The sequence below is a fragment of the Eschrichtius robustus genome, chromosome 3, assembly GCF_028021215.1.
Source record: "Eschrichtius robustus isolate mEscRob2 chromosome 3, mEscRob2.pri, whole genome shotgun sequence".
Taxonomy (NCBI): domain Eukaryota; kingdom Metazoa; phylum Chordata; class Mammalia; order Artiodactyla; family Eschrichtiidae; genus Eschrichtius; species Eschrichtius robustus.
Window position 1 is genome coordinate 88,220,804 of NC_090826.1, and position 13,861 is coordinate 88,234,664.

The 13,861-nt window shown below is 34.4% G+C and overlaps 1 protein-coding gene across 1 annotated transcript in view; it reads right to left on the reverse strand.

Annotated features, from left to right (window-relative positions):
* Positions 1 to 1,603: 1,603 nt before the first annotated feature.
* The window catches only part of FRRS1 (ferric chelate reductase 1), a 32,385-nt gene continuing 20,127 nt past the window's right edge, over positions 1,604 to 13,861 (reverse strand). Inside the window, exons 8-15 of the mRNA XM_068538079.1 lie at positions 11,720 to 11,833; positions 10,254 to 10,366; positions 8,418 to 8,504; positions 4,515 to 4,612; positions 4,219 to 4,277; positions 3,258 to 3,401; positions 2,020 to 2,081; positions 1,604 to 1,937 (exon numbers count right to left, since the gene is read on the reverse strand). Of these exons, the coding sequence (XP_068394180.1) occupies positions 1,845 to 1,937; positions 2,020 to 2,081; positions 3,258 to 3,401; positions 4,219 to 4,277; positions 4,515 to 4,612; positions 8,418 to 8,504; positions 10,254 to 10,366; positions 11,720 to 11,833 (770 nt within the window). The 3' untranslated portion in view covers positions 1,604 to 1,844. The remainder of the gene's footprint in view (positions 1,938 to 2,019; positions 2,082 to 3,257; positions 3,402 to 4,218; positions 4,278 to 4,514; positions 4,613 to 8,417; positions 8,505 to 10,253; positions 10,367 to 11,719; positions 11,834 to 13,861) is intronic.

The window sequence follows — 13,861 nt, forward strand, 5'->3', positions numbered from 1 at the left end:
TCTGTATATCAACTGATGATATATCAAAATAGTGCCAACAGATGAATCAATGAAAAAGAAAAGTTAAAATAGGTTAGCCTCAGCACTGGAAATCGAGCAAGCTCACGTATTTGAAAACGAAACCCACCAAGGTTCATCTTCTCCTTAAACAAATCTTTCCTTGTCAAATGTATAATATAATTTATTAAGAGAATTTTATTAACCTTTAGGCCCCTAATAATTGAAAATTAGAGGAAAATATTTTAGTATACATTTAACTTTCTATACTAAACAAAATGTTTTTAAATGAAGACATTCAAAAGGAAAGTTTAGACTGTAAATAGCCTGGCACTTATAGAGCATAAACACGGAAAGTTCACATCTCAAACCCTAAGCTACTTATGATAAACACCTATATAAAGAACAAAAACATATCATTTTACCCAGTGAAAGATGTAAGATACATCACTGAGGCTATTATTTATACCAGATAGAATTTAGGTCCTTGGACCAATCAGAAAGAACACCTAAAAAAGTAAATAAAATATGCCTCCCTAAACTTTTTATTTTAAGAATGTAGAGTTTTGCTTGTTTCCTCTGCCTAAGATAGTTATGTTCATTTGTTACAGGGTCACAGGAATGTAAAGGGAAGTATCAAACAACGGTTACAATCAAGTTTAGAAAACAAATAGAATTGAAACCAGAAAATAACAACACTGGTCCCTAATTTCAGTTTGTAACCTATAACTGTTAGGCAAAAAAAAAGACAGAAATTTTTCAAATAAATATTAAGAGTTGGTGAATTTTAAGAGAAATGCCATCCCAAGATATTATCTAAGTACTAAAAATGAATCAGCACAAGTTAACAGTAACAAAGCAGTAGTATTATGGCGCCACCCACTGGCTAGAAGTCCTCATAGCAAACATGAGACCCAGTCATAAAATAGAAATTATTGGAACCGGAAGGGAAATAACATTGATAATTCTAATTCATTTCAGCATCAGGATCTTCTAACAAAACAGAACCACCCATATTATTTTATTACCACAAGGACAAAGAATAACTCTTAAATATGTTCACAAGAGTGAATTTTATTAATTTTGAAATGCAAGTCTACAATCTCCAAAGGCTAAGACAACCTCAGAGTCAAAACAATTAGCATATAAAATGCCATTTTAGCTCTGTAGCTGAATATATAAAGACACTCTTAATCAGAAGATGCACACTTGCATTTCACTGCTAAGAAATAAATTATAATATTAATAATATATTTAAATGTTAATGAAATGGTGTTGGCCCTACTTTCACCTTTACCAGGGAAGTAACAAAATACATGAAACAAAAGATATGTCCAAAACACTGGACCGAAAAACATGTTTCTAAAAAATTTTTAAGAAAGGGGGGAAGGGGAAAAAAATCCTAAGAAAGACCATTCAGATAAACTAGTAAAAATAAATGTTTTCTTCAAAGTACCACAGCACCTTTATAGTCCAAAATATATTTACCTTAATACTATCTGCATTTTATCCTATGACATCTTTTTTGTTTTTCCAAACAGTTCTTTTCTTACATGCTAACATTCTTAAAATTTCAGCATAAAAAATATTTGAGTCATTTCTCCTCAAGTACAATCTTCCCTTTAAGACTCAGAATAATACATAAAAGCTTGACATCAGTTTATAGCCCATAGGACCCTAGTGAATGTTGATCTCTAAAGACCAGACTTCTGAATTTCTCTATAGACATGGCCTGGTCTTCCTAATTAGAAGTCATGAATACGCTCCAGGCAGTCGGTACAGGACTCAAGTTTTTTGGCTTGATGATAATTATCACCTGGTCTGCAAAAGCCAAGGTCTTCGCTCGCTCATAGATGGTTGATTGCAGATAAGAACATCGTGAGAAAAGTCAAATTCCCACAGACATAAATTGCTAACACTGTCTTTTTAAAAGCATAACCCTGAAAGAAAAAAATTGAGATATGAAAAAAAAGAATAACTATCATTAAGGTTTGTGTCAATAAAGAAGAAAAAAAGACTTACTTCTGCTTCAGCTGCAGTAAATGACTGGAGGATCTGAATTCTATCATCATCCAATATTTCAACTGTCAAGAATAAGAACGTAAGTTTGTAAGGCCAGTGGGTATGCAGATAAACTAATTCTCAAAAAAAAAAAAACCTGATTTGTAGCATTTGCTGATTTCCAGGATGTTCATTCTCCCATTTCAAGTGACCAAATGTTGCAAACTTCTTGAATACTTAAGGCTCTCACAAATTAGGTCAAGCTGGCTACAGCATACATTTGTTAAAAGACTTTCTCCTAGTCAATAAACACTATACCAAACTCCTAACAATCCAAGTTTTAAGTACATGTGTATTTTAAATAGCAAGCCATAATCTAGCAATCAAAAGTCCTTTAAGACTCAAACCCCATACAATATTGTAAATCAACTATACTTCAATTAAAAACAAAAAAAAAAAGACTCAAACCCTATGTATGTTGACCCTATCAAGAACCAAAAAATGGTAGGACAGATATTTAGTACTCAGTTCCTAAAAGCTGCCCAGGCTCCTAGATTCACAACACACACACTAGACAACAAACAGGTTTTGTTTTTAGAAGGCCACCTTTACTTATTTGAGGGGCTGAGAACTAGATAGGACACAAAAGACAGTCAGACTAGAAATCAAGCTAAAATGTCACTGATTCTCTACTAATCTCTTCTAATGGCTACAGGTATCTTACCCTGCCTAGAGGTGAGACCAAAACAGACCTTGCCACTAGAGAGCGCCAGCAAAATAAATCCTTCCTATCTAGCGCGCTGGTTAGCTAGCTATCTACATACAATGTATAGGGCAACCTAAGTGACAGCACACAGGAAGTTTGTCAAATAGGTAAAATTCGTCTGCAGCTTTGCCCTGTGTTGACCATGGGCATCTCTTCTTCCTCTATCTCAGGGGTCTCTCAGCTCCAGGCATTCAGGGCTCTCAGTGCATTCTAGCCCCAAGTCAGACCAGCATGAAAAGTAAAAAGTACCTACAAAGAAGGCCTCTTCCCTAAAACCTCTTTCCCTTGCATTTTACTCATTGATTCTAATACTAATGAATATAAAAACAAACACAGAAATTTTCCACTATTTTTACCACAGACTGAGTAATCAAAACAGAAACTTTTAGTAAGCTACCGTATAAGAGTCAACCATTAGTGTCAAGAAACTAATTATATTCCAACAGTTTGTATAAAAGTGATTATACATAACACTGCTCTTTGAACAGGTTACCTTTTCTAGAGAGTCGGTAAGTGTGTACCTCCAGAACAATCTCTGTCCCAACATGCCAGGCTACAAATCCAATCATTGCATAGGTTTTCCATGGCCCAGGAAGAGTCAATCCTGGTAAATCCATTCCCAGGAACATTGCTGCCACTACATTCATAAGGAAGAAATACATATTCTCAAATGCAATTCAAGAGGTAACTGTGTATGCATGTATACATGTGTGTGAATTATATCAAGTAAAATATACTAGAAGAGTTTATGATATCAATTAGATTCATATTTAAGACCAAATAGTCTTTTATTATTTTAACACCAGAAAGGCTAAGATGGGAAATTATAATTACAATCGACCAATTGTTAAAAAAGAGGCACCCAAATTTTTCAAAATGTTTTAAGTCTGCAATGTAGGAAGGGAGAAACGTATGGAAACCATTTCTGATTATACCTCTCCTTCCACGAATTTCTATAGACTGTAGAAATGTGAGGGTAGGAGGTGTCAGCTTAGGTATTTATTACATAAAGCATCAAAATACACTGGATAATCATACTTGACTTTTGAAAAACACCTTTCCCTAGAAGGTACCATCCCCATGGAGAAAACCTGGAGACAGAGGGCTGGGACCCCGGAGCCCACTTCAGCCCAACCCACGACTGACCCTCAAGTTGAGCTGCTTAAATATTTGGTCGGTCATCAGCATAGCTTATTCTGCTGGCAAAGGCAAATGCTAAAAAAAAGTCTCAAAAGGAGAGTTTTAAAGTCATTTTAAAAACCTTGAAACTGAAATAATGGCTTAAATAGTTACCTCTAGAAATTACTTTCTGGATTTCAATGTTTGACTGATTTCTCCTCAACAGCCAATTACTCCAATTACTAATGCATCTAAAAATCATTTAAGCCAAATTACAACTTGCAATATAAACAACCTGCAATTATATATGAATAAGTAGCATCACAATTACTTACCTGCTATTATTCTAGCAGCTGTTCCCATACTCCAATGAGTCCAGTTAAACATTTGCCTTCTACCAAATAAAGAACCAGTCAGTATTCTTAAAAGTGATGGAACTACAATTAATTCCCAAGAGAATAAAAAGCATGTAATTTCCCTATTGCCTAGGAATTAGATATCTGAAATACATTTTAAAATCTTTTAAAGTAAATATAATTTATCACTGAATTTTATAAAATGCAAAAAAGGAATTGGTTTCCCAACTAATGATATCTACATTAAAAGCATTTATAAATAAAGACCTAAGTACCTTGGGTCATGTAAAGGTGGTCTGAAGGCTGCCAAAAGAAGCTGAAGAACTGCTAAAATCATCACTATACAACCAAGGTATGGGTGATAACCTGCATGCTGAACAAAGTTATAACATTTTAATGGTCTCAATCTTGCCCATCGATTAAACCCTCAAGTTAAAAATAATACACACAGATGTATTCTTAGCGTTTTTCCGTAGCTTTAAACATTTAATAATGATAGTTATAATAACAGGCACCATTCACTGAGTGTCTATACCAGGCACATACTTTATACACATTATCACTAATGTTCACTATGATGCTTGACAGTTAGTTATCAATATCCCACTTCTACAAATGGGGGAACTGAGGCTCAGAGATATCAAGTAATGCATCCAAGGCCACACAGTGTGTAAATGGTCGTGGTGGAATCCATGCACAGAATGCTGCCTCTTCCCACCAGGATGTTAGATGACCACCAACACCAGCACAGCCATCTGAAGCCCACCTAGGACTAGTTAGTACCTGCATGTCAGGAACAATCAACCCAGTGTATTTTAATTACTTGTTCAGACCTCTGTGTTTCCCAGAGCTGAAGGTTCTACTTGATTCCTTGTAACCCATATGCTTAACAGAGCCTTAGTCACTCAATAAATGTTTGCTGATCAAGAGAATAACCTGCACAACCACTGTATTAAAATCTCATCTCCTCTGTTCAGAACGAAGGTCTAAGCCAAGAAAAATCATCAACACAATACCTCAACAGTTTCGGCTACCCTCCTCCCTCAGTGATGTGTGCTTGCTGAAAACAGCAGACAGTTGGATTAGACCACTTTGCACAATTATTTCATTTAAAAATTTAAGAGAAGAATTAAGAAGATGCTCTAATACGTTACACGTTTAAATAGAGGGATATCACAGTCTGGTGTTACTGACTCCCATGCTTGGGAAGGCTCTAAAACCTGTGATCTAGAACAAGGACATAGTGGTTTCCAAGCCAAGATAGGAAGCTTTTGCAAATTAGGAACTAAAAGTTGACAGAAGAGCACTACAAAACTTTCAAACCATGGACTCAGTTATATACAGATAAGTTATAACCTGGACCCTGGAGATGGAAAGTGCCTCTCTCTAATAAAAAACAGTAAGAGCAGCAACAAAATTCTTATATATTTAGAATGTGCTGGGACTATCCTAAGTGCTTTCAGTTAATTAACTCTCAACCCTCAGAAAGCCTATAAGATAGATACTCTACTATCCCCACTTGAGTAAACCGAGGGACAGAGAAGTTAAGCAACTTGCCCAGGGTGTCCCAAGTAATAAATGATGACACGAGGATTTGAATCCAAGCAGTCTGCCTGCACAACTGTGCTCTTAACCTTTTTACTACCATAGTCATAAACTGCCAAGACTACAAACTACAAAGTTTACAAAATAAGTATTACACTTGTCCAAGTACCTGGATAAAATAAAGTTTCAATATCTTGAGTCATATCAGAAAATCTTCATAATTTCCTTTAAAAAAAAATAGGTTAAAAAAAAAAAAATAGGTTGACCATGGAGGTTCCTTAAAAAACTGAAAATAGAGCTACCATACCATCCAGTAATCTCATTCCTGGGCATATATCCAGAGAAAACCATAATTTGAAAAGATACATACACCCCAGTGTTCATAGCAGCATTATTTACAATAGCCAGGACATGGAAGCAATCTAAATGTCCATCAACAGAGGAATGGATAAAGAAGGTGTGGTACATATATACAATGGAATATTACTCAGCCATAAAAAAGAACGAAGTAACACCATTTGCAGCAACATGGATGGACCTAGAGATTGTCATACTAAGTGAAATAAGTCAGAGAAAGACAAATATCATATGATATTGCTTATATGCGGAATCTAAAAAAAGGGTACAGATGAACTTATCTACAAAACAGAAATAGAGTTACAGATGTAGAAAATAAACTTATGGTTACCAGGGGGTGGGGGAGGAGGGATAAACTGGAAGATTGGGATTGACATATACACACTACTATATATAAAATAAATAACTAATAAGGACCTACTGTAGAGCACAGGGAACTCTACTCAGTACTCTGTAATGGCCTATATGGGAAAAGAATCTAAAAAAGAGTGGATATATGTATATGTGTAACAGATTCAATTTGCTGTACACCTGAAACTAACACAACATTATAAACCAACTATACCCCAATAAAAATTTAAAAAAAAAATAGGTTGACCAATCTATAAACTACCTAAAAAGCAGAAAGGAGGTTTCCTAATAATATTGTGACCCAAGAGTCTTCAATCTTAGCCCTTGTAGCAACAGCCCAAACTGAAATATTAAATTTTAATATCAAATTCTGACTGGCTGTTAAACTAGAAGAGTATAATGGAAGCACAGGCTCTGACCTTAGGTACATCTCCAATTCTCAATAAGCCTCATTCATTCATTCCATAAATATTTACTGAATATCTCATGTACCAGAATCTGTTCTGGGTGTTAGAGATACATTAGCAAACATACCAGTAAATATCCTGTCTTCTCATGGAGTTCACATACTAGTGTGAGAAGACAGACAAAGAAAAGATACGATATTTAAGTAAATTATCTGAAATGACATAAGGTAAAGAATGCTTCAGGAAAAAATGAAGCAGAGCAGGCCTCTTTGAGAAGCTATTATTTGAGCAAAGACTTGAAGAAGGTGAGGGAGTAGAGGAGGCATGACCAAGGCAGAAGGAAGAATCTTTGCAAAGACTATAAAGCAGAATAAATAAGTAAATAAATAAAATTTTAAAAAAAGACTATAAAGCAGGAGCATACCTAGCATTAGCCCAGTGTGACATGAAATGAGCTATTGGATGAGGAAAAGAGTAGATCAATTCAGAGAGTAACTGGGAGCCAGTCATGGAGGACTTTGGCTTTAACCTTGAGTAAAACTGAGAGGCATTAGAGAAACCAGTTTGGGGCACAGGAATGACATCATCTGATTTACATTTTTTAAAAATCACTCTGCTTCTTGGTTGAAAACAGATTGTACGTGGGCAAGGGTTGAAGTAGAGAGACCGATTAGGTGCCTACTGCAAAAGTCCAGGCAAAAGATGATGGTGGCTCGAACCCACATAGTAGTACCAGTGATGGTGAAAAGTGTTGTATTTGACATTTAAAGCCAATGGGATTTCCTGATGGATGTGATATGCGGTGTGAGAGCAGAGTTAAGAATAATTCCAATGTTTTGGCCTAAGAAGGGGACTGCAAACCGCTAATATGGGGATGGCAGCCCGCGGAGCAAGACTGGGAGGAGAGATCAGGAATTCAGTAGAGATGTCTTAGACATGCAAGTTGAGTTCCTGAGTAGACAGCTGCTTGTGTGAGTCTCAGTCAGGGTAGAGGTCTAAGCTGGAAATACACATTTGAGAATAGGCCTCAGTTTCTTCATTTGTGACATGGGATTATTATCAATAACAACTTCATTTGAGGTTTAAATTTGATAACAAATGTAAGCACTTAGCACAGTTGCTCAGTAGGAATGCAACTAATGTTAGCTTAATGATAGTCATAGTATTAGTTAGAGAAAACCACTTTACAGTGTTCATGTTCCTCAGATATCATGCTTTCAATTTTTACCATTCTATAGCAAGAAAATTTATTAAAGCCATATAGTGTATATTTAAAATTTGAGGCAGTCTAAAAATATATTTCATTACCAAGTAATCTGCACTTACATTCTCACTTCATCCCTGACCACCAACCATGTGACATAGTCATCAGATGATTCAAAAAGGAAAGAAAGAGGGATACATGCAGAAGTATCTTTTTACCCATCATCTGAGAATAAAACAGCAATCTCCTTTGGCACCAAAATGAATTTTAAACATATAAATAGAATTAAAACATTCTGTTTAAGATCTACTTACCCAATTCCAGCCTCCTCTGTAAATAAAAGGCAGAAGAAAAGCAATAAAAGTGAGGGCAGAAGTAGTAAGCATGAGCATTCGATGTACCTGCAAGGGTGAAATGACAAATGAGAAGAGAGTTAACTACATAAGAGAAAGGAGTTGACGTCACTATGAAGATCACGGGATGAGATTCACAGAAGGCATGCGTTCAATTGACACCTAGCCACAATTTGTGCTCAGTTAAAAACAAAAATCTTACTATTCCACTGAACTTTAAAGAAAAGCCTAAGCTGCCAACCTCATCATTCTAAAGCATCTGCCAAGACTTCACCTGCACAGAACAGCAGGAATGGATATTTCACACACAGAGAGCACTTACTTGCCAAGTCCATCATTTTCTTCCAAACACATTTATTAAGTTCCACCACCAAGCACAGTGCTTGGATACAACGAAACTGCAAGGAAACAGTACTGTTTCCTGGGGAGTCTGGGATTTAATTGAGCAGATAAGAGAAACATATTTGAAATGTGTAATTCATTATACAAATGAGAAGAACGCCGAGAGTGAAAATGGGCACTGTTAGTTGATTATGTGAGGATAACTGGTGCAAACCAACACTATCCCAGAGAATGTAGGACATGTAATCACTATATATACACAGATATATAGATATATAGATATATAGATATATACACACATACACACACACACACACAGATACATATGGGGGTGTGTGTGCGTCTATATCTATCTATCTATCTATATATATATATATATACACACGTCACCAGAAAGTAGAACATATAGTCACCCTATATATATATAGACACCATAGTTTTAAAGACAGTGGAGGATTTGAATTGGTAAAGAGGAGACATAAAGAGTTTTCCAGTTGGGAATATCCACATGAGAAGAGGGGAGAGAGAGAGAGAGAGAGAGAGAGAGAGCAATCAAAGGCAGAGACAGGAGCAAGGCATGTAGCAGTCATTACTGAGAACAAATAAAACAGATTAACACTGCCAGCCAAATGTGAGAAACAATTTTAGATAAGGTAAATCTTAAAAGCTACAAATTTATATGAAGTTTCAAGAATACCTCTTATAAAGTCAAAACTGTTCCAATAAGCAGTATTTTTTTCTATAAGCAGACATGTACATTCTATCTCAACACGGTCATTGATCTTCCACTATATGTGCAAATATCTATACTCCATGACAAATGAAAGATAAAGGTTTGTTTTGTTTTGTTTTGAGAGGTATTTATTGACTCTTGCTCATGTTTCTATTAAAAGACTGCCTCCTCGTCCCATGGGAAGGGGCAGCATTAAAAAGGACACTTTTAGTTTCTATTCCCACCCACACAGGAGATACATGATCTTGACTGGTGAGCTAGGGACGGCCTAACATTCACTGGCCCATCAACCAGAGGACAGACCACTGCTTTGCAACATAGTAAGCACCCACTATTTCTTTCTTCTTCTCTGCTGCCTTCCTCAACCCATCTGTACTCAGTGCAGTGGGTAAATGCTCTTCTAGTCTCTTCTTCTGCAACTAGACATGTAACTCAAGATCATTTGGGTCCCAAAATCCATGTTCCAAAGAAACGCACATGGCGCTGATACATTCTCCAATTCGGCCTGGCCCTTCGTAGAGCTGTCTTTATTTTTATTTCCATCAAGTACCTTGTGTCTATTCTCAGTTGGTTAGGAAACCAAAGAGCAAAAAGAAATTATGAGGATTCCAAAATTACAACTATAACCATACATACACAAAAAAAATCCACTTACTTCATGTGTTTTCATGTTGCAATGTTCAAATAACATGGAAATTGCATTAAACTTTTTCTCCACCTACCTGAAACCAAGCTGCATCACCAAATAAAGCCTTTGACCAAACAGGTTTGAAGAACCGGGCAATCAGTACACCTACGCTAACAGTAGTCATCCATGCCACAAACATTAAGGCGCCTACAGGTGAGAAAATGCAACGGTTGACAACACAGTCTAATTAAGCTGTCTCTTAAATGACCAAGCCAAATGCGTAGAAAATGTAAATAGCCAACAAAAATACATTCAGCTGACATAAACATAACCTAAATATCAATGCTTTTACCACCACCACTACTACTTCTAATAGCTAACACTTCCAAAGCTCTTATTTCGTGCCAGGCACTGTCTCTAAGTGCTTTATGTGTATTGATCTAATTGATCTTTACAACAATTCCTATAAAGTATAATTATTATTCCAGTTTTGCTGTATGGAGAAGGAAAGCACAGAGAAGTTAAGTAACTTGCCCAAGGTTACTAAGTTGGAATTTGAACCCAGGCTGGTTTGAATAATTGTGCTCTTAATCATTATACTGTCTGAAGTTATACAGCCTTTCTGAAGTTATCTCAGAATCTTCTCATATTTCACTCCAAAAAATAATGGAAAACAAATAGGCACGTTATTTCTGAATACAATTACTGTTCAACTAGAGCTACTGGTAGAAACAAAATAGCAACAATAAAGATAGTTTCAAGCTTTATTGAAACTCTTACTAGAATGGGTAACTCTGGAGAATATAAAGGAAATATACCAATTAAGGAAAGTTCCCACCAATACTAATACATTACAATAGTATAGTATAGTCTACACTTAACACTATTTCCCTATTTTTCAATCCCGTTTTTCAATAATCAACTGGACTACTTTTCAAATGGAATCAACTTTCACTTGTAGAACCAGAGTACATCAGAGCCTTATTTCTAGGCTACTGCTCTTCCAACTTGGTTCCCTTCATCACTTTAAGTATATAATACCTAAGTATAGCACTGAGTACTTTGTATACCCTCAAATACTTGTACATTGATCAGTTCTTCAACAAAAAAATTGTATTTTTGAAACCCAACTACTATGATAATTAAACAATCACAAACCACTCTTTTATTAGCATTTTTTAATAAATGGTATAATTAATGTCTCATAAAAGTTAAATTAATTAACCCAATGATACTCAATTCTGGCTGCAATTAGAGATGACTATAATACTTTTTTAAAATTACAGATGTCTTAAAAGCTCCTCTGGTGATTTTAATGTGCAGTCAGGGTTAAAACCACTGAATTACCCCTACTCTCCATTTTTAATAAAAATTAGCAAACATTAAAATAGATAATGCTACCTGCAAATGTTATTGTTTATGCTACCTGCAAATGTTATTGATTTATGAACGTTTGCTAAATTATGCCTGCTACCATTCTCAGTCTAGCCAGCACTAAATTTATTCCACAAAGTTAAGTATATTCCACAAAGTAGTAATAATATTACACACGTAACTTACCATGAACCTTCAGAAGGAGTAAAGAATGGGATCCTCCTATGTTCTCTGGATAGCCTGTCACATTGTATTTTTCATATGTAATCAAAGGTTGCTGAGAATGCTTATGAATCTGACCTGAAATTTAAAAACAAAAAAAAAAGAAGAAGAAGAAGACGAATTACTTTCTCAGGAGAGAAGGAATGGAGAGACAATGGCATGGCATGGAAACAAAATTTCTTAAGGTAATAAAAAATAAATAAATTTCAATAGAGATGATATATATATACTATTATATACTGATATTATATTAATACAAATGTATTAATATAATATAAATATATGTAGTATTAAAATATAATATAATAATATTCATTATGTATAAAATTATATCTGTGCATGTATAGAATTATTCCAATTAGTCTGTGTATATGGGTATGTATGGGTGTGTGTTCACTCTGGGGATCTATCTTACAGAAATATTTACTTTTTAACCAAAGGTATATCTATAAGCATGTTAATAGATACTCTTTTTACACTGGGTAAAAAAAATTTAAACAAGCTAAATGTGCATCATTAGGAGATTGAGTAAATAAATTATGGAAAATACATTATTTTTAGAATACAATGCAAGCGTTAAAAAGAATAAAAATAATCAAGAAATTTGATATGAGATATATATGAATCTTTGTTTCAAACAAATAAGTATTAGACCACAGACTACACCTCAATGATTTCCAAAAAGAAACATTTATATAGGTTATATTATCTATCTAAAATGAAACAAATTAACAACAGAAAGCTAGGAAAAAATGGTCCAGCTAGATATTTTAAAATCTCCTCTTCTAAATAACCCTTGGGTTAAATAGGAAATCAAAACTAAAATCACAAGTCTTCTTAAAACGAATAACAATGAAGGCACTTCATATCAAAACACATGTGATGTAATTAAGGTACTATTCAAAAGAAGTTTTTAATCATCTTAAAAGCATTTCCTTAAAAAAATATAAAAAGACTTTAAAGTATTGAAATAATCATTTAATTCAAGATGTGTTTAAAACAAAATATAACACAGGAAACCAGAAAGGAGGATTGATTAAAAATAAAGGTAGAAATTAACAAACTAGTAAGTCTAAAAATGAGAAAAATCAATTCTGTAAAAGGCCAATAAAATCGATGAAGTTTTTGACAATCTGACCACAAGATAAAAAAGAAATATCACAAACAATATTAGAAATGAAAACAGTGACATAGCTGCTGATATAGAACATATTCTTTAAAATTATGTAAAAATGCTATATACAACTTTAAGTCAGCCAAAAATATTTCAAAATCTAAGTAAAATGGATGAATTTCTGAGGAAATCTAGAATTACAAAAATTGATCAAAGTAGTAGTAACTCTGGAGAATAATAGCAATAAAAATTTATTTTATTAGTCAAATATTTTCATTTCTAAAGTCTCAGGCTGTTATGTGGTTGAGTTCTATCATACCATTTAAAAATTTTTTTAACTTTAAAAATTCGTATTTATTTAAACTCTTCTTGAGTTCTTTCTATGAGATTATCATAACACTGAAACCAAAATGAGGCCGACATGCACACACACACAAACACACAGAATCCTATGACCACACACCAAAATCATTTATGAATATAGATGTGAAAAGCTTAAATAAAATATTGGTGAATTAAATCAATTATGCAGTAATAAGAATAATAAAACATGACTTTCATTTCAGGAAAGTGAGGATTGTTCCCCATTCAGAAATCTACAAAAGTAATGATAAACTTCACACATCCATGACATGAACTCTTTGTAACATTAGGAACAGAATATTTCCTAAACACAATAAAATATATCCACCAGAAAAATACAACAAATACGACACGACACTGAATATCAGAAGCATTCCCATCAAAATCAGGGATAAGATAAGAATACTTGCCATATCACCACTGTCAGTCCACATTTTTCTGGGAGAAGTAAGCAATGCAGTGAGACAAGGAAACAAAGAAAATGAGGGCTACTATGCCTGTCATTATTTGCACAAGATATGATGTTTCATCTAAAAAATCCAAGACCATCAACTGGAAAACTAGGTGGCTACATTCAAGATAAGCATTCAAAAATCAATAACTTTCCTGTATACCAACAAATTTAGAAA